Genomic DNA, 21,645 nt, shown 5'->3' on the forward strand with positions numbered 1-21,645 from the left:
CGGGCGCTGCCGTGCCCCAAGGCGGTAGGAAGAGCTGCTTTCCGCGGCGCGACGAGGCGACCCTGGGGCTGATGCTCGGCGCCTCGCAGCGGGACACAGCCGCCGGGCCGGACCGGGCGTGAGAGCCGCCGCCTTCCGCCCCGACTCCCCGGCCCAGCCACGCATGCCGCTGCTGGCCGAACCGCTGCCCGGGCCGCGGGCGTAGCGGTGGGCGCTGCCAGCGCCGCTCCCGAGGAGGCGGGCGCCCGCCGCCCACCAGCCGCGGATCAGGCGACCGAGGACCGGCCCCGAGGAGCTGCCGCCGCTGCCCGCCCCATCAGGCGAGGGGCAGGAGACCCACCCCGAGCGACGCGACGCGCCCCGCCCGCCTGCCCCCGCCGCCCGAAAGCCGGACCGCCGCCGCCGCCGCACCATGAAGATCAAGGATGCCAAGAAGCCGTGTAAGGCCGGGGGGATGTGGGGTGGGGAGATGTGGGGTTGGGGGTGGCAGTCGCGGTGGGGCTGGGGCGCTGATCGGTGCGTTCGGGAATTGCTTGCGAGGCTCTACCCGCTCCCTGGCTTCCCTGTTGGGTGAGGGTGATGTGACAGCCCCGTGTGCGCCTTGGGAGGGCTTCTCAGAATGTGAAGCAACCGGTTTTGGGGGGATGGGCGTTTTAGTGAAGATGGCACCGAATGGGTGTACCGGGCAGTGGCTACCGATGTTTTTTTTTAAGGACTAATCAACTTTTTTTGTTTGGTTGGGGGTTTTTTTGGTTGTTTTTTTTTTTTAAGAATATTTATCAGTAGTTTGGTACAGGTCTTCTATTCAAATAAGCTGATCAACAAGCACAGCTGTAATAATAATAATACAGTCTGTCATATTTGTTTTGGAGGGCAGAGACATGGGTCAGATGCAGGTGAATGCAACCAAAATCTCTAATATTACCGGTACCTTTTCGTGAGAAGAGAGAATGGGATTGAGCAGTAGAATTAGTCTGCATACAAGTGGGCTTTTCCAAGTGTAACTGATCCATAGCTGTGCACATGAGCATAGCTGACAAACCTACACAGATGTACCACAGCTGAAGGGGACGTATGTCAGTGTATTGACCTGAAAGGTACCATTGAGTTAGGCTATTTTTCTTTGTCGTCATACTTAAAACACTTTCAGGGTGAGTTACTGTGTGGAAGAGGTGGCCGGGCCTGTTGTCATATGACATGCCTGTCTAATGAAGAGCGTACAAGTGAGAGTCTATTGAAAGCGTGTATTTCAAATACATTGTTAGAGCAGCCCAACAAGAAGCAAATCACGAAATATGTATTTAACACTGGAAGTATTAGTGTAGCTCTGGAAATAGTTACAAACAATGCAATTGACTTTGGCTGTGAAAATAATTTGTTTCTTCTGGTGTGTTAAGGAAACCCTAAATAAGCAAGTTGCAGCACACAGTTATTATTATTATTAATTAGTATACCTCTATATAGGTGTACTATTTAAAGAATGATATCCCAATTCGAAAACAGTAATTGCCTGTGAGACGTTGGTGTGGACTGGTAGTTTCAAGTGTTGAGAGTATAGCTGCTTCTGCTGTAGAAACCTGCTTGTGTCAGGAGTGTCTCTGCTGGGCTTCAAAGACTGTAATGGCAGAGTTAAACCTCATAGTTAAGTAACAATGCCAAATTTATCAAGAAGCTTTGCCTGTTTAAGTATGCTGAACTTGTAGTTGTACTCTTCCAGTTCTTGAACCTGAACTTTGGTGTTACACTGGAAATCAGAAATAGTTGGAACTGTATTTAAGCAGTGGAGTGAAAGAATACAGTGTCAAACTACACTGTTTATTTCATTGTGACTCTTTAACGTATTTTGAAGCTGGTGGATTTTTTTAAAGATAATTACAGTTAGCTTCCTAGGCAGTGACCTTTAGATCGCTTCTTCAGATCTCTACTCCTCAGTCTCCCTGGTGGGAGAGCAGTTGAATATTTGAAAAGGAGCAGATCCACAAAATCACAGAAGATGGAAGAATCCATTGATATTCATGGGCTTTGGTTCCCAGATACTACTTTTGATTTTATTTATATGCTCAAATTGATCTGAAAGCTAAGTTAGGCTCACAGACTAGACTGTCTAGGTCCAAATATGTTTGGCTAAGACACTTGTAGGCACTTGGCAATACAATTGCTGAGCAGGTATACATTTCTTAGGCAAGAAAACACACCAAAAATTGTGCTGAAGCTGAATTTGATCCAGGGGAATAATGGTTAATCATTATTTAACAGGAGGTCACTAGTCTGTTGTAAAAGCTACCAAGTAGAATTGAGAAGACTGTTTTAGCCTACCTGTACTTTTATCTGTGATGTTTAGCATCATGGAAGAAAGAGTGATTTCACTGTGGGAGTACCATGTCCGATGAGAGGTGAGGGCAAAATAGAGCAAGTTCAGTTCTGTGGTGTGGATACACCGACTTGAAAGTTGCTAGCAAAGGGCCATTTGAATTTCTTTTGCAGGTGATGGAGGGTGATGGGCATTTTAAAGGAGGGTAACAGAAATTCAAGGTTAGGAAAACCTTGTCCCTAAGTAGTTAATGTAGCAGTGGAAGCTGAGGAAGTTGCGGACCCTCCATCTTCAGAGGATTCTGTGAAAAACTTCGCAGCTCTTCAAGTCTTGGCTGGACCGAGCTGTAGTTCACCTCATCTAGTGGTGGCAATTTTTCTGCTAGGTGGTGGACCAGATGACCTCCCAGGGATCCTTCCAAGTAGCATGATAGCTCTTCTGAGGAAATGTCAATGTGAAAGAATGGCTGGCAATTTTAAGAGAAACTTCCAGGGGTGTTGAGGATGGAGATGATGAATGTGAGAGCAGTGAGTCTTACAGAGCCACTGCTTCTTAAGATCCATCTAAAGGGAAGAGAGGAGCCACTCATTCAGAGGGAGCTCTTCATCTTGGTAGGGGAAGGCTGGGCACCCAGCCAGCGTGCTGTGCTCCTTAGAGGAGGTGGAGTCCTTGGTCTTGCTTCTGGAGTGTGATGGACTGCTAAAGGAAAGCCAAAGACTTACTGTATTTAGTACACAGTATATAATGCTTTTTACAGTTTCTTTCTTGTTTATTAAAAATATCTTGAGAACAAATGCCTACTTTTCCCTTGAGGCAAGTTGAGGCATACTAATATATATAAGTACATAGTACAGATTTGCAAAATGCTGTCTCAATTTAAAGAAAAGATGAAAATATTATTTTCTCTAATGTGGTTCTGCATACATGTTGTCATTATGGACCCAGTGATTCCATGCAGGATTTGTGTAGTAAAATTGATGAAAAATCCATTTAAGTTGCTATAAATTTTTTAAAATTTATTTTTCTGTTCATAGGGCTTCATGCTTAGTCTTGTAGTATCCTACCATTTTCTTAGTAGTCCTTCAAAGCTGTTTATTAGCCCATAGCAGAGGTTACAGGCTCTCATTTCATTGCAGCTGAACAATGTGTTTCTGTTAATGGAATTGTAGTGCCAGGCACACTTTATCCGGTATTTGCATCTGTAAGTGTTAGATTATGCCTGCTGTATAATGCAATAAAAGCACCTATCTCCAAAGAGATTGCTGCTGAAATATCAACCAAATTAACAGAATGAGAAAATGGAAGCAGCGATATTTTGCCTTAGATTAGCTATACATTGTATCCACTTGTGAGACAAAGCCTGTGATGAGCAGTTACAGTAACTGCTGATCCTCTGTCCTCCCACTGGCAACCGTGACCTTTCTGCAGTGTGATCAGAGGTGTCTTGAGTGGGAACGCCTGGAGAGCTTAGAGGTTAGTGGAGAAATTTTTCCATGAGGAAAACAGCAAGATGCGATAGTGCATTTCAGATGCTTTTAATTTGGATGTTAATTCCGTCAAGCCCAAATTTATTTTGAGCTCAACTTGGAATGTTTGAACCGAAAACCTTCTATAGAACTAGGTAAGCAGAGAAACTCCAGTGTCTCCAGGGCTAGGAACTCTTGATCTACAGTTTTGTTCTGCTGAGGCTCAGAGGCACTACAGCAAAGGCAAAAATGGCTGCAGAGCCGTTAGGTAACTCTCATCTGATTTAGCAGTTCCACAGCCTTTGATGTGCTTTCCCTTAGGTTGTCCCATTGGATATGTTAGCTGCCTCAGACTGCTAACTGATAGAGGTGTTGTCATTAGTTTTGACTCCGTTGTTTGCATGTGCTTTACAGAAATACCATTAAGTGCAAGAATGTATGCGTGTACATAGAGGAAAATGCATTTGGAGAAACTGCAGGATACATTTGGTTTCACTTTCTCTGTTTATAAGCACTAGTGGTGTAGTAATTCACTATTAACTTTTATGTAGGTAACCTGTCATCAGGTAAGAATGGGATCAAGGTTAATTTTGTTGTCAAAGGCTGCATTAGAAGATAAGTTTTGTGCATCCTACCTGATAATAATGCATACTTTCATAAAGAACTGTTGTAGTGCTGGCAGCAGTAAACCTAGCTTTCCACGTGATTTCATGATCATTTTTCTTTCTTGTGTTTTAGGCCAGTATTAATTACAAGCTGCAGCATGGCTTGGCAGCTGTTGCCCCAGCTTCATTAGCACTTGAAGTGCAACACTCTTAAAGTCTTATTAATATGTAAGCTTTCTTAAAAAGATGGCACAAATTCTTGTAGCTTGGTCTCTGCTGTCACTGACAGCTGTGTTTTTATTTATTTTTATAAGATGCAAAGCTCTCTGTTTGAATTAGGGGTAGCTACTGCCCCTCAAAGTTTAGTTCTTGTTAATGTAATGCAGGGTTAACCCAGGCTGTTATTTTATCTTGCAGTGAAAAGGAAATATTTTCAAGGTGTTTGTGTTTCAAGTGTGTCATCACATTCATAAGAACTGTAATCTGTTTTTCAGTCTTTAAAAGCTAAATGCAAATAGCGTGTTAGACTGGAGAATCTTACATTTGACTGAATAAGGAGAAGATAGTGAAGTCTTGGAGCATGTGATCCAAAACACGTGTCATAAGTCAAAACACTATTATGTGGTCTGGGTGGAGATCTTCAAAGGTCCTCTTCTCTGCTGAAGCAGAACCCCACCTCTACGTTTGTGCTTGTATTGGCATGAGAGACTTATTACTAGAGTTACTTCCTTTTGGCATACAAAGACCTTTTATGATAAGATGTAAGTACCCTTAAAATTGCTGTCAGCAACTATATACACCAAGAACTTGGGAAGTGCAAACTCCAGAGAACGAGCGCAAACTCCCACTCTCGCTCGACAGAGTTATTTAACAAACACCCAAGAGCCATCAGTGTGGGTTTTCTTACTAGGCAGAACTGCTACATCATTCCTTGAGCCCAGAACCTTGTGACAACACTCATCCCATGCAGGAAGTGATCTGCTGCATTGCAGGAAGCAGTCCTAGAAAATCCTGTTGAACACCATTATTATTTTAACTCTGAACAGGTTGCTTCTCAAACCTCTATTCGCAGCACGTATGGAACAATCTGTTGCTTTTCAGCAAAGGTTCTTGGTTGTTGTGTAGGGACCATGGGGGCTTCTGGCAGGGAAGTGAAGTGAAAGAATATCTGGATTTGGAATTAAGGAGGTTGGATATTGTGATACCCTTCTTGCTGCCCTGCTGAAGCCAGTTCAGTTTGGTGTTGTGTGATGTTAAACCATATGGGGTTTGACTTCCCAAGTTTGGGTTCTCCTTTGCATATATGTCTCTTCTCAAATAGTAAAAATGCATATTTTATGTATTCTCAAATAGAGCTTGGCTTGACTTGCTAAAGGCAGCAGAATGCATGTTTTTTAAGCAGTTTTAGGTAGTCTGTCCAACGCAATTGTCCTCGTTGAGTAAAAGGCTTGATTCCCACCTTTCTTCTGTCAAATTTTAGTTTAGCTGTGGAGAGGAGCTGGACTTTGAACAGATAGGGCACTGGATTTGTTCTGTGTATAGCAGTTAGATGCTCAGCAAGGAATACTTCTGAGCTTTGCATCACTTTGTATTGTCTTAATAAGAGGAAGAGCTGAGAAAATATTTTAATGACCAAATCCCCTAGAGCTGCAGAAAAAACCCCAGGTTTATTGCAGGTGCATTGACTGTCTTTATGAACTGAAGCTGCAGAATGATTGTTGCAGCTGCACGAGACTTCAAACTTGGTGCCTGCAGAGCTACAAGCTTGTAACAACAGTGGTGCGATTTTTTTTTTTTTTGGTCTCATCCAGGCACATTTCTCTTAACTATGACAGCAATAAGGATCAAGCTGATCTCTCACTCCAAGGAGCATGACCTGCAGATACTTTTTATCTAATCACCTGTATATTCTTAATCCAAGGTACATGCCTTGCTACTTTTGTCTTGTTCCAAGGTAGCTTTCAGATATAAGACTGCCTCGATTAAATTTTTAAGGGATTTGAGAGACTATACCAATCATACATGCTGGTATATATCCTGCAGATACCATATGTCAGAATGAAAACTCTTGTGCTTCCAGCACGCCTTAAAGAGTGGCAACATCCCCTTAAGCAGAGTGCGCATATATGCGGCGTAAAGTAATGCAAAGGTTCCTTGTATGTATGGCATGACTTAAAATAGATTTGTCATCTTCAGCCGTTACTAGCCTGGCTGCCCTCCGGATGGGAAGTTTTGAGGGAAACCAGAGTGTGCTCTGCCAAGTGTATTTTCTGGATAGTCCTCCACCCTGAATCTCTCTGAGGCCTTCTTTTAACCCTACAAATGACATGACTTTTCCAGTACCTGAAAATGGAACTGGAGTTTTCACATGGGTTCCTGTTTTCTCCAGTTACCGTGCATACAGATAGAATGGGCATGAGTCAAGATCCACTCAAACCAAGCTGACTTGAAAATTTTGGATGTAGGAGGAGAGTTGACAGGGTTTCCATGTCATCTCCTTGTACAAGGACATTCTAGCTCTGTAGTATCAGTGTATTTCTTAATACCTGAAGGAATCTCAAGCATGGATAAATGTTGTATCTTTGCAGTCCCAAAATCTTAGTTACCATTCAACTTACTGCTTTAATTTTCCTGGCTATAACCATATATAAATCCTATCAAGAGTGGCTGACATACAGAGGAGTCCTTGTGTAGTATCTTCTTCTGGGTTGCTTATTCAAGGAGTAAGTTGTATAAATAGAGTTGCTCACTTTTCCATTTTGACCTGTGGCCAGAGGGACATTTGAGATCATGTAATGGAAATAAGTCTTAATTCTTTGTTCCTGTGAGGATTTTTGTTAATGTCTGTCTTGTTGAAGACTTAGTCTTGGCTTAGTCTTAAAGTTACATGTATTCCTTTTGCTCTTTAACAAAGGTGATGAATCAAATCTTGTATCTTTACAGCTTTTCCATGGTTTGGCATGGACATTGGGGGAACGTTGGTGAAACTTGCATACTTTGAACCTATTGATATCACTGCAGAGGAGGAACAGGAGGAAGTTGAAAGCTTGAAGAGTATCCGTAAATACCTGACTTCTAATATAGCCTATGGATCCACCGGCATTCGAGATGTCCACCTTGAGCTGAAAGACTTAACGCTTTTTGCTCGAAGAGGAAATTTGCACTTTATTCGATTCCCAACTCACGATTTGCCTACTTTTATCCAGATGGGAAGAAATAAAAACTTCTCAACGCTACACACGGTGCTCTGTGCCACTGGCGGTGGTGCTTACAAGTTTGAAGAAGATTTTCGCACAGTAGGTAGCCTGTCTTTCTGTAGAATGCTCAAAGATTAATAATTAAATTTTTTTTTCTAAGGACGATAATCTAGAAATATGCTTTCTGACAGCATGATAATTAATTTGGAGATCTAATGGTAGCAGCTAATTAGCAACTTGCATTGTTTCACAGCCATTGAAATGCAGGACACCTTTGTGGGAGTTAACTATTTTTCTAATCTCTATTTTCTCTGATGGGAAATGCACTTAAACTTCTGAGGTGCAATTCTTTGAATTGATTTTTCTTCCCCCAACAGTCTTTGATGATAAGTTTTGAGTGCTCGTGGGCTATCTCCATAAGAGTAGTGCATTATTTAGAGGTATGTAACCAAACGCCCATGTTGAAGACAGTCTTTTTTTTCCGCAACTGCAGAGTGGTTTGGGGTTGTCTTGAGGTGTTTTCCCTTCGCAGTCAAAATTGGTCAGCTGTTTGGATTCAGTTTCTATCCAAAGCTTCTAACTGAGAATCTTATCACACGTCCTAGTTTTAAAGTGGCTGTGGGTCTCTTGCCACAAAAAGACTTTCAGTAGCTCAGTTTGCTTTCCAAAATCTGCTTATATTTTCATTCCCATGCCAGTCTCACGTTGTGCTCATCCCATTGCTGATGGAATAGGGTAACAATTTGTGCAGCAAAATTAATTCATTATCTAAGACCCCACTGAAGTATTTTGTGTTGGAGTAGTTCCCTGATACTTCACGGTTGTGCTATGGCAAGAAAAGCTGAAGGGCCCTGGGGGCGAGGAGGGGACAGTGCTGTGATCTGGTACTGATGTCACTCGGCAGCATGCAGTCCAGTCTTACTGTCCAATTTGTTAATCCGTGTGCACGCTGCTTTGTAAGTGGTAGCTTACTTGATTCATGGACAAACTTCACGGGTGCTCTTCTGAGGATTAGATTTGCCTAATTTAGACTTTCTAGTGGTTGGAACTCCCAGCTGTGGTAACAGAGCACGAAAGCCCAGAGTTGAACTGGATTAATCATCGTGTGATACTATAGCCTTCCCAGGATCCGCAGCACCTGCTAAATTGTCCCGCTTTATGAGACAAGGGCAGTTGACGTCATGTGCAAAACTGAGGGAGAACCATAAGGAGCCTGACAGTCCACCGAACTTCTGACATGTGGCTTTCTTATGATCCTTGGATTATTAGTGAAGTTGTAAGGGGAGTTAGTATGATATCAGTGAGGTTTTTATCTTAGGGTTTTATCTGCTGACATCTTAGAAATGACTGAGTTCTGAGGTGGGGGAGGAAACCCACAAACCTTGAAAAGTGTGCAGATATGTGAGTTTTAGTGAAATAACACTTGATGGGGTCTCCAGAGTATCTGGTGACCTTCATTTTATTTATTATTTGATTTATTTATTATTGATTGATGAAAACGGTTGCTAAGTTTTCCATGGAGTAATGTCTCAGTTTCTCAAAAGGTTTCTCAATTTACTAAAGCAGATATGTATACTGTCTGTGTGCTCTTGATTCAGGTCTGATATCTAGCTTTATAGTAACTTGATAATTGCTGCATTAAGAATTCACCTCAGAACTTTTTGTTGGCTTTATACAGGCTTTGAAGTTCCTGAACTGTCTGCCTGGTGTAGCTCCTTAAATTTAGGCAGTACAAATATACTCCTAAATTTGTGGTGTATTTGAGCCATGTTAGGATATGTTGACAATGTCTTTTCTTTTCTTAACACAGATTGGAAACCTCCAGCTGCACAAACTGGATGAGCTTGACTGCCTTGTCAAAGGCTTATTGTACATAGACTCTGTCAGCTTCAATGGCCAGGCAGAGTGCTATTATTTTGAAAATGCCTCAGATCCTGAGAGATGCCAAAAGATGCCTTTTAACCTGGATGATCCATACCCATTGCTCGTTGTTAACATTGGTTCAGGAGTCAGTATTTTATCAGTCCATTCCAAAGATAACTATAAAAGAGTAACTGGAACAAGGTAATTTAAAAACCTAAGGTGGAGTTGTTTCTTTATGGAACAATGATTTTCTGATTTAAAAGTGGTTCCTTTCCATGACTCCCCCCCCACCTCTTGTTCTCTCTCTAGTAGGGAGAAGTATTTTATCTTTCATTTACAGCTTCGTACATTAAACACCATCCCATAGTTCTACTACTGAGGAGATTCAGCCGCTATCATCTTTATCAAGCAGTACATACTACAAGTGTTCCCCAGTGATTGTTTTATTGGTTTTGTCTAAAGTTTTGATAATGTGTGCTCACTGTGTTTTTCTTCTTCCATAAGAGCAAATATATCCACATAGTTTACAGAAAATAATCAAGAATCAGAGTTAGTGGCATGGTGGAGGTATTTGGGGAATTTGTCTCTAGATCTTCCAGCTGATGTTTTGAGAGCTTATAACTGTTTTAGTTCTTACTATATGGTTAGCTTTGCATTTAAATATTAGCTTGATTGATAGCTGTTGGCATAGTAAACCTCGAGCAAGAAACTGAAGAGAGTGGTATTTAAGATAGAGGACTTTATTTTGTTCATAAAACATAAAAGTATTCAATGCGAAAAAGTACTATTTAAAAGCAACTAGTTTTCTTTCTTAGTCTAGGTGGAGGGACCTTTCTTGGTTTATGCAGTTTGTTGACTGGCTGTGAAAGTTTTGAAGAAGCTCTGGAAATGGCATCCAAAGGAGACAGCACACATGCCGACAAGTTGGTTCGAGACATTTACGGAGGAGACTATGAAAGATTTGGCTTGCCAGGCTGGGCTGTAGCATCCAGGTAAGGAAGAGATGTTTTTGTTGGTTCTCCTGCGGGCTAGGGGGGGGCTTCAGAAACTACTAATACAGAGAAAACTACTTTTAGCAAACTTTTGTTGTGGTGAGGTTAAGTTTTCATCCTAAACATCTATACACACACTCAGTTTTTCAGATGTAAAGCCACATGCAGCTGTGGAAGCCTGCTAACCAGGAACTGAAGGCCTCACGGTCTCGTATATACAGTAATGGAAATGTCCTTCTAATCAAGAACTCTTCATTTATGCAACCTGAAGAGCAGTCTGGCAGCTGTTTATTTTCCGTTTCCGAAGACTGTGTCCATTCATAAAACCATTCAGCTGATCCTTGTTTTCCCTCCACTTTGAGAATAGAGGCTTGAGTAGATGCTGAGTGTGAGGATGCAAGCACGAGGAGCTGGAGGATTCAATCTTAGGCATAGACTTAATTTACAGACCTGCACACCCATAGACCAGGTTTGGAGAGTAGTCGTGCCTAAATATAAATCTACTTTTAGCTGTAGATGCTTCTTCAGAAAAGTCATCCATCTAAACAAAAATACTTCGTTGAAGATTGTTACTGTAACAAAATGACCTGTTTTTTGTGAAGGAATAAACACAGGCTTCAGTGCCAGTTGTCAAATTGCTGTATTAAATGCAGACTTAATAAAGGAGCTCCTTAAGAACAAGCATGAGACAAGTTCTGTTTTAGCATAAAAATCAGAATCTGAAAGTAGTTGAAATGCATATGAATTGCTTTGTACTTAATGGAAATTTTTCCTGTTACAGTTTTGGGAATATGATCTACAAAGAGAAGAGAGAGTCTGTTAGTAAAGAAGATCTTGCAAGAGCCATATTGGTCACTATAACCAACAATATTGGGTCGATTGCCCGGATGTGTGCAGTTAATGAGGTAAAAACTGACAAGGAAATAATCTATCTGTAGGTCTATTTTCAGATTAATAGACTGCTAGGATGATGTATCATGTCTAACCTTTAAGTATGTTCTCAAACGAAATGAAGAAACTAGTTTAATATTAGAAACTAGAAATTGGTTTAGAATGTTTTGGCTGTCTTTGAAGAGGTGGGACAGGATGTCTTTGTCCCTGGGCAGGGTAAACTTACGAGGAGGACTTCAAAGTAGCTTTGTGAGGGAATGGAGCCCAAAAACTGCAGATAAGTGAGGCAGCAGGGGAGCACAGGATGTTGTGATAAAAGGACTTGAAGTCCCCTTGCAAAACTAGGATTACTGTGGTCCCAACTTAAAGGCTCTGTACAGAAACACATGCAGCCTGGGGTACAAAAAGACCTCTAAGGCCAGGTTCTCATGAGGAACTATCCCAACCCCTATTGGAAGGGTAATGTAGCTGATCAAAAGCAGTCCATACTTCTCAGTGTGCTGGGGACAATTTTCTGACACAAGTGCTAGGCAGGCCGACTAGGCAAGCATAGTGCTGGACCTGCTATTCATGAGTGAAGAAATTGTTGGGGATTGCAGTAACAGTCTAGAAAAAGCAAAGCTTAAGGTCCTGAGGCAAGTGAAGAGAGCAAGTAGTGAAGCAGAGACTTTAAATGGACTTGAGTAGAACACGATTCTGGTTTTATGGAGACTTAGGAAGCAGGGTCTTGCGGTAGGTTGTCCTGCTGGCGCAGGGTATCCAGAACAGGTCATTGGATCTTCCAGGATAGCATCCTCACAACCAAAGGAAGAGGTGGGTTATAGACTGGCTGGGGAGGAGCATTGCAAAAGAGAGGAGGGTGTTAGAGACAAGACGAACTGAACGTGAATCAGCAGCGTACACATGCTGAGGTGAAGGCTGACCTTGAACTGAGATGCATTAGCAAGGACAGCCAGCAGGTGAGGAGGAGATACTTTGGGCAGGGCCTCTTTTCACCTCCTCCGTGACTGCTACCACCGGCAAGCTAGGACAAGTCTAGCAGGCAAGTTACCAAGGCAGGGCCCTGCTCTGCAGCAGTTGACCTGTGAGCAGACACAGAGGGATCTGAGCAAAGCTTGAAGAAACCGAAGCCTGAAATGTTTATCGCTGTCCAGAGAGGGTTACAGAGAAGATGCTGTCAGGTACAGCCACGCACAGGAGAAGGATGGGAACAATGGAGACAGGCAAAGGGAATTCTGATTGGTATGAGGGGGAAAAATGCTCACAATGAGAATGGTTAAGCCCTGAAACATGGACCCAGAGAGAAACTGTTGACTCTCTGTCCTTGGAGAGTTTCAAAACATTTGACTTAAGTAACTTAAATTTTGGAACTTGATGAAAGACCTGCTTTGAGTAGCATGACCGATGGCCTCCAGCCATTTCTTAAAGATGAAATTGTTCTTTGATTAAAGCTTGTAGAAACCCTTGATTCTACTTGTTCTTTTAATTTTTTACCAACTCTTGAGACTTCAGATTGCTTTGACACCCATTTTCCTACTGGTTGATACAGAGATAATTTCCTACCAAGGTTTCTCAAAGGTCTGCTAAACAGAACCAGTATTAATTTCGATACGATTAGCATGGACAATCAAAACCTATGGAATAATGAATACAGGCATAGAAGATGTGTGCCTCTGCGCACCAGGGTTTTTCTAAGTTACTAATGTGCTTCAGATACAGCGGTGTTTAACAACAGTTTTACAGAGGAGACTTAAGGGTAACCAATTTAGAGTTCTGCTTAAAATCTGTGGGGATGAAAGCATGAGGAATACCAGTAACATTGTTAGCTGCAGCAGCCCTCCTTTTGCTAAGGAGCTAGGCTTAAGTATTTTTATGGTTTTAATATTTCAAGTTCTTCCCTCAATTTTCTTCTATTTATTTCATGTCTCACCTGGAGAAGAAAATTAATTTCTTGGTTACTGAGTTAGCTTTGGGATTATTTTGGTTTATTCAAGAATCTTAACTGAACAAAGAGGGGACAGAGCCCAGTTCCTCAGCAGCTTTATGGCAAAGCTTAATAATAAGAGTTAAAATCAGGATGAATTTGAAAGTACATACTGACAGTCTGAGCCTAAGACAAATGTGCACAATTTATATTTATGGTTGGGAATAGATGAATATAAATCAGAACTCAAAACCAGCAGAAATTACCTTTTTTCCAAGGGTTGGTTGTTTTTTTGTCTAATTCCAACCATGTTACAGAACTACAGATCTTAAGAAATGGCTGATAGGGATCCACACACTGTTTTGAACTGATATGATAAAATTGATTTAATTATTTCAACGTCCTGTTATAGAACAGAATTAAGCTTGATGAGGTGTCTTAACAGTCTGTTTATTTTGTCTTCACTGGGAACTAATCAAGAGGGTAAAAACAGTTGCATGTTGGTTAATACAGGTTGAACTGACATACTAGTTTGTGTAGCAACTTATATACGAGTGTTCATCTAACATTAAATGCATATTTAAGCACTAAGTTAAGCACTAACAATTAAATTTTCTTTGGTTCTTGCTCTCATTGAACTAGTGTATAACATTACTTCCACTTAATGTTGAATTTATTTCTGTAATTGGGGAAAAATTAATGACTTTTCACTTGTTTACATTTGACTCGAAAAATTCACAGCTCACTTGTAGTATTTAAGTCTTAGTCTTATTTTATACTGGTGTATAGAGGTCTGAAGATGAAAGACACATCTGTCTTACTGTCTTCGGCTTCTTTACAGTGCTGCCTTGTTGCATATGGATCAAGCAGCATTGTACAGGGCTATGAAGGCATTGAGTCTTCTCAACCAAGTAGAAATATTTTTCATTTCAATTCACTTGTAGCTGGGATGTTTCTTTGTCTTTATTACTGAAAATACTCGCTTAATTTGGAACACAAGTGGTACTTTAATGTAAATTCATGAGGGTTGTATGGTTTTTCTTTTCCCCTAGTTATGCCGGTTTAAGTTTTGGAACCATGTTTTAATTGTGTGTTGTTTAGTTTGGTTTTTTTTTCTTTTTTTTTTGCTTACTGGAGACTGGTTTTTCATAGCTTAATTTTCCAAGGATGGGCTAAGCATCGAAAAGACTTAATCATTTCCTGTTTTTCTATTTCTAGAAAATAAACAGAGTAGTGTTTGTTGGCAATTTTTTACGTGTGAATACCTTGTCAATGAAGCTTCTTGCGTATGCACTGGATTACTGGTCAAAAGGCCAGCTGAAGGCCTTGTTCCTGGAACATGAGGTATGCTGTGGTTCATTTACCTGTCTGTGTTGTTTTAAGATAAAGCAAAACCACTTGTATTGACTAGCTCTCGTACCTCGATCTCATAACCTGAGACACCAAGTGCTCAGTAAACACTGCAAAGGGAAGGAGGTCAGTCAGACTGCGTTGGTTCTCTGGGGACAGCTTGCTCTGCCAGTGAAGTACTCCAGGCACTTTGGGTTATCTCAGTTCAAACAATACATTTTTGGGAAGGGAAAAAACTTTAAAGCTCCACATTAAGTTTCAGCAGTCTTTCCTTGGGTTCGGGTTGACGTGTGGAAACAAACTTGACAATGCACGAGAGGTTATAAAGCGGGTATGTTTATTACAGCACTGGGTGCGAGGGGGATCTCCTCCTAACACGCACACCACAGTTAAATGCAAGGAGCTATTAATCACACAAAATTATGCATATGCATTAGAGAAACATGCATATGCATACAAGAAGTGAGGTTATTCAAATCAGCTATTAACATAAGTTTCCACCCATCTTCACATGTGCACCGTCATGGGCATCGGTCTTTTGGAGGAAGGCTCCTAGTCTTCCTCAAGGTGTCCTTTTCACCTTTGCTGGGTTGGCAGGGCTCCAGACAACAAACTGGTTTTCACTGGCTCTTTTCTTGGGAGTTTTCCTTACAGACAATACAGGTCCTGCTTAATGCTTACCTAGACAAAGTTCCTCTTATCTGTGACACAGGCGAATGAATTTTTGCTGTACCTCCAGTTTTCTACATTTAACCCTGTATTTTCTAAATCTGAATCAAGGTGACAGCAATAGTATGTTGTATTTCAAAAGATTAGAGAGATCTCAAGCGTGGGCTTCTGAAATGCTTGCTTTGTTCTCAACTGAGTTTGAGCAACATCCTTAAAGTGAAAACTGCTTTCAGCAAGGACTTTCCTATCACCACAGAGAAAACTTCCAAGTTCTTTGTAATGATTTTACGCTCTTGAGACTAGCCTGCTGTTGGGTTGCTACTGCAGTCTAGATCAGTGATGGATCCCGGTAATGCTGAGGGAGTTGACCTGTTTTGGTTAAAATGTAGGCAGCCAGTATTCACTACAGGTGCAGTGGCTGGGAGACTTGTAGCTTCTTGGCAGCAGGCTGGCAATTCTTGTCCTCAGTTTGTCGGTCTGCAGATATTACAGCATTACATCTGTTCTCCTTCCATTGATTCTCAACTTCTTTGCTTGCCCGAAGACTGACAGTAATACGTTTTGGTGCTAATGTCTGCAGTAATAGCAGAAGGATTCCTTGTTCGTTCTACCCACGTCAGATTTTTCTTGGGCAAATTTTAAATTCTTCCGTTTGTTGAAGTCTAGATTCCAAACACTTATTTCATAGTTATATAGAGGAAGAGTATCTAATTTCCCCACAGGGGAAAGTAATCCAACAGAGGGGAAAGTATTCCAGCAGGAGAATGTGGGGTTTTTTTATTTCACACCAAAAAATATTTTGAAGCTCTGACATAATTTTTGAAATATGTGAGTTGCATTTAGTTTAAGGGATTTTTTTCGTTGTACCTTAGGAAGTCTTACTGAGGATCCCTTGACAATCAAAACACTAAGCTTCTGTGGGAAAATCAAACCAGACCTGATTTCCATGCTTTAGGAATCCTCCAGTATAGGGGCAGGCTTTGGGTGAAATCTGGTCAAGTTAAGCTAGTTCTTTCTGTAGCATTGTTCCACCGGATGCTTTGTTGTCATTGTAACGTGACCTGTGCAGTATTTAATACCCTGTTTGAAGCTGAAATAATTTTTTGGTTGTTTTGTACAGGGATACTTCGGAGCTGTTGGTGCTCTTCTCGGGCTGCCAAATTTCAGTTGAGAATCCGGATGTTGCTACACTGAACAATTTTGCACCTGAATGAAAGTCGTTTATGGCGATAGGAACTAAATCTGTGGAAGGGAGAAGAAAATAGCAGATTTTTCCATAACTGTTTTTAAGAAGTGATGAGCTACTGAATTATTGCCATTATAAGGAAGGAGTTTTCACACTTCTGGGCATTGAAAAGTTAAATTGTTGGGGATTTTGTTTATCTTCCTTGGTACATGTAGCCGGTATTGAACTTTTAATATGCAATATATCCTCTGAAAACAAGCTTCCAGAAGAAGGAATGCCACTCCCTTAAGTGCTCAGTGTGAAAACAGCTGCAAGCTTACTCTTGAGGCTTTTTAGGCCCATCATTTTTTTTATAAATTGATGAATGAAAAATTTATTTAGTTAGTTGTACTATATTATGAACACAGTTTACTCTGCGTACTTACAGAAAACAACTGTAAGAACAATAAGGTACAATCTACAAGGTGAGGAAGCAGAGAAGTAATAATTTTATTTTTATGAGTCATGGAAATAAATTGTTAGCTTGCTTTTGGATTTGGAAGCTTGTTTTTGAAAGATGAGGGCAGCATCAATGGACCAATGCTTAGTGTTCTTGCAGTACAGAACTGTTCATCAAATTGTGGCCTTGGGATAAAATCCTTACTCTGGAGAACCGATCATCTGGATTTTCTATATACTTCTAAAATTTGCAGTTGTGATCATTGTAGTAAGTTTAGTCTTGGAGCCAGGGCATGTGATCTTAAACTTGTAGGAACAGTACCCAGTCATTACCTGTATGACTCTTTCTGGACTAAAGATTTAACCAATTTTATGATACTATTTTAATGTTAAATATTTCTTACAAGGGCATGAGGGCCGACCATACTAAAACACATTAATATTTTGGGTTTCAAGGTGTTATTAAAACCGATTGCTCAAGTTCCATGGCGTGGCTGCGTTCTATACACACACATTCACCTTGCATGTTACGTATTACTTTCAGTTTTCTTTATTTTTGTTTTGTTTTTGTTTGTTTGTTTAATCAGAGCCCCATACTAACCTTGTATGTTTAAAAAAAAAATAATTCTATCATCCTTTCAGAGTAGAGTAACTTAAAGTAGCCAATTCGTGAAGCCCAATGCCAAATGCAGATGCAGTTTAATTTATTGTTGCTATTTCTGGTACTGAGACTGCAGTTCTGTTGTGCTCGTTTTGAAGTTTCATTTGAGACATTAAAAAAAACCCAGAAAGACTCAGCGCAACTGATCCGATTTAAATAACAGCACTTCAGAAAATAGGTCATTTTGGTTTTTCTAGAATGTCTTTATAAGTGGTGTATTGTGTTTCCCTTCGGTTAATGTTGACAACAGAAAGTAGCCGTTGGTTGTAAAACTTTGTAAAGCCTTAATTGTTTTCAAGGTTTCGACAGCCTTTTGAAACTTACGCAAGTCAACTGTGTATTTTTCCTGCACAAGTGAACTACGTTGATATTACAGGTGGATCAGAGATCCTTTGGACCTTAGTTGTTGCTATTTCGCTTCTTGTTTTTTAATTCTGGGAGAGAGTGGCTCTTGAAGCAGTATGGGAAATTGCTTGTATAAAATTTACCAGAAGCATAGAAGATTGTAGAAGATTGTTACCTAATGGCCATGGTTTATTTAAACGATTTGAAGTTGATAAGAGCTAAAATAAGATTTTCAAGTAAGTTGTATGGAGTTACCAAATAAATGAATGAAATAATTCTTGAATAGCTGTACTGCAGAGAAACTACTGTGAGAATCAAAAAGTATGTCCTACATCTTCCCTTCAAGCTTCTAAAAAAACTTGATTTTTTAGCAAAACTTCCTCTTGCTAACTTCTTAGCACTATTTTTACTTCGTTACAAGAGCAACCAGAGATGTTTTCAAGCCCTACTGTCAAGCCCTGGGGTATTTTATTTAAGTGACATCGGGTTTCATCTCATTTTCTCCTAAGCTAGAACTTGTTGCTACAGTCCCAAGATAAACCTTAAAGCATTTTCATCTAAGTTATCTTCTAAATAGCGTGAAAAGGCTTTTTTCTTTTATACCAATCACAGAAGTAAATTGCTTTTCCCTATTCTTCACTGGTTTTACTTTCACCCTTGCTGTTTCTTTTCCTCAGAGACTGAAGTGGTTTTAGGGAAAATTTGGGTTTTTCTCAGGGCTACTGTTGTCTTCTCAAGTGGAACCACTTCTCTAGAGAAAAGTTGTGTGATACTTCTAAAGTAAAATGTAAAGCTTATTTTTAATGTGTAATCATTTTCAGCTCAATCAGCCATGTGAGTGCCTTTTACTGTTTTCATCTGATGCCAATTTTGCTGGTATTAGGACTTTCTCCAGGAGGTTTCCTAACCAGCGTTGCTCAACCATAGAAAAGGCAGATGATTTTATTGGCCATGGAGATGATCCCTTCAATCCGGCATAGATAGAGATGCCAGGAGTGTCAACAGCATCAGGTTTCCGGTTTCCTATCTCTGTAGCCCTAAGCTTTTGCTTTTCTCGGTCTCATCTCTCAGGCTTGGTCTACGTGTTACGCACAGTTTTGTCGTAGCAGTATCTTCCTAACAATCGTATGAGTTTTAGTACAGATTATGTCTTGCCAAAGAAGTTCCATTTTAGACGGATCTATTACAGGTCGGTTTGGCTACTAAAATTCATCACTTTCACCTTTCTAATTCTACTAGGGGAACTGCAGTTGGAAGCAGAAGGGAAAAACTTCATGAATACATTTTTAATATTTAGCAGGCTGGCCTGAATACACCTGCATCGCTCTTTACTGAAGCTAGCAGGGGTTTAAGTATACACACTTTTTCATTCTTTTTTAGTAAAGCCCCAATAAATTTCACAATTTAGAGAGCGTCAGTATGGATATACTTTCTTAATCTTATAATTTGGTCCAGATTTTTGAAGGCTGTTCAAGTGCATGAACTGCCTTTTGAAGATCTTTCTTCCTCTAGTGTTCTGCAGGCAAATACCTGTGTGGTTCTACCAACACCTTCATAATTCGAGTTATGGTGTAGAAAGAATATGGAGACCATACTGTCCCACTTACTCTCAGCTTGGCTGTTAAGAATAAAATTTCAGTCCTGGCTTCTCATGATAGATTAAATATTACTTCAATACTGTGATATTACCACATGCATTTGAGATGTTCGTAGTTTTGCTTGCTTCGCATGAGTCAAGCATGCTAACTATCCATGAAAACACACTTTCTGAAAGCATCTCAAAAGATGCTGCGGTCTATTTGTAATTCTTCCTCTGCTAACAGAGTATGTTTGCACAGGGAGTTTTTGCACCGGGTTTGCCAAACTGAGTGCAAAATCCTGCTCTCTTTAGTTACTTGAGAAGATTGTTCTAAATGGGGGCTATCCAGACTAATGAGGAAGATTTGGCCTTGAGGTCTTCTGCCTGGGGAACACAGAGTAACACTACTTCACATATTCCTGCTGGTGCTATATATCATTTGTGGAAAATAAAGATTCTAAATAGAAATTGTGAATAGAATATTTATGGCCTGGTCCTTCTGACGGACTCAAAAGTTACCATTTTGCCGTTATTTTTTGACCTTATTTCAAGTTTCCCTTTCATTAGAGTACGTGGCCTGCCTTTGTAAATGTGGCGAGTCATTTGCGATTTTGGGCTCCTGTGCTGCTTTCTGTAAGGCCCGTGCCATCCCTGTGGTGCATTATGGTACACATGATTTTCATAGTTGGATTGAATTCAGTATTACCCATCATCTTATTTTGCCATTGTAGCTGTTGAAACAAATAGTGTTAGGTATAAAGTTGACATTTGTCCTCTGCTCTAACTCCAAGAACATCAGCTATTACTGTAAGCATTTGGGGGAATTGTATAAATGCAATAGTACCCGTTTAAAATAATTTTTAAAGCTAACCCTAAGACTTGCCTTTCAGATAAAGTGGAATTTGGTTTATCAGTTGCTAATCTATAAACTGCTAGCATTTCACAGTTTTTCTGGCATCAATTTAAGAACATTGTAAGTACAGGCTTTGAGAGGACGGATACTGATTTCTGATTTTACATTACACGAGATTTTCATTACAAGACTAGTGAGAATTTTGAGACATTAAATTATGACTTCTAGAACATAGTATGTTGATGTGAAAGAGCATATAGAGAGCTTTTGATAATTGCACTGCTTGTACATTTCTGAGTTTTGGCATAAACGAGTATTTAATTTTCCATCTGCTGTCTCGTTATGTGAAGCCTTCTAAGCACCAATTGCTGTCTTCAAATATTTGTTCTTGTTAGTTAGGAAAATGGACAGGTGAATTTATAAATCGTAAACCCTTCTAGGATCGAAGTTCTCCAAAGAGCCATTTGGTTAGGTTGCCTTTTGCCTATTGCATTGCACTCCTGATATGTCTCCGCTTTCTTGTTTACTGTTCAGACACTGAAAATGTCATGTAAAACTATGTGCTACAAATTTCTAATCACAAATTTAGTCATCTATTGTTACAGCTGTTGTAAATGATATCTTGATGCCATCTGTAATACAGCTCTTGTAAATTGTTTAAATTATTTTTCTTTTTATAGATTCTCATTGTTGAATGTACAGATTAGGTTTCTTTAATATGTCCCTGAGTAATTTGATTGGGGCCCAAATATGGCCAAGACTGTAACTCATCCCATCGATACTGTAAATATTTCTTTACTGCTCATTTGCATGAATAAAGTTTGGATTTCATTTACGTTGTTGTAACCTCTCTGACGGGCCTACCTTTTTTTTACAGTTTATTTTTCTTGTTTTATTACCATTTGTTCTGTATGAATGTTGAGACAGTACTTTGTCTTTTCCTAATAAATGATTTGAGATTGGTGTTTTTCCCATAGATTGCTTCTCTGGCATTTCTAATATTACCCAGAGCATCAGAAGGTAAGAATTATTTCCAAAGCTTGCTTCTGCAGCTTTTGGAACGTGCTTGCGTTTGAAGGCCCTGTTTGCACAGTTTGGGACCCTGGGACATTTCAGAGCTTGCTGTTTCAGAGCACCAAGCCTAACTGTAGTACTGCTGCCTCGATGAAATAAATAATCTCGGTAGTCGAGCCCCCTTTTCCTTTTTCCTTTCGGGTGTCCTGGTCGCTTAAAGGTTGTTTAAGCAGAATGGGTGAACTTGTGTTGGGCTTCCTGGCTCCTGTGGCGGGGTCAGCGTTGGCCGTGGGGCAGGGAG

The 21,645-nt window shown here is 40.4% G+C and overlaps 1 protein-coding gene across 1 annotated transcript; it reads left to right on the forward strand.

The window, feature by feature from the left end:
* The first annotated feature begins 210 nt into the window (after window positions 1-210).
* On the forward strand, window positions 211-21,165 carry PANK3 (pantothenate kinase 3). Its single transcript, XM_071758304.1, has 7 exons — window positions 211-440; window positions 7,326-7,678; window positions 9,390-9,643; window positions 10,258-10,434; window positions 11,216-11,339; window positions 14,468-14,593; window positions 16,389-21,165. The coding sequence occupies exons 1-7, from the start codon at window positions 413-415 to the stop codon at window positions 16,437-16,439; spliced, it is 1,113 nt and encodes a 370-aa protein (XP_071614405.1). The 5' UTR covers window positions 211-412; the 3' UTR covers window positions 16,440-21,165.
* The last annotated feature ends 480 nt before the right edge of the window (window positions 21,166-21,645 follow it).

Source organism: Heliangelus exortis, chromosome 15 (assembly GCF_036169615.1).
Source record: "Heliangelus exortis chromosome 15, bHelExo1.hap1, whole genome shotgun sequence".
Classification (NCBI taxonomy): Eukaryota; Metazoa; Chordata; class Aves; order Apodiformes; family Trochilidae; genus Heliangelus; species Heliangelus exortis.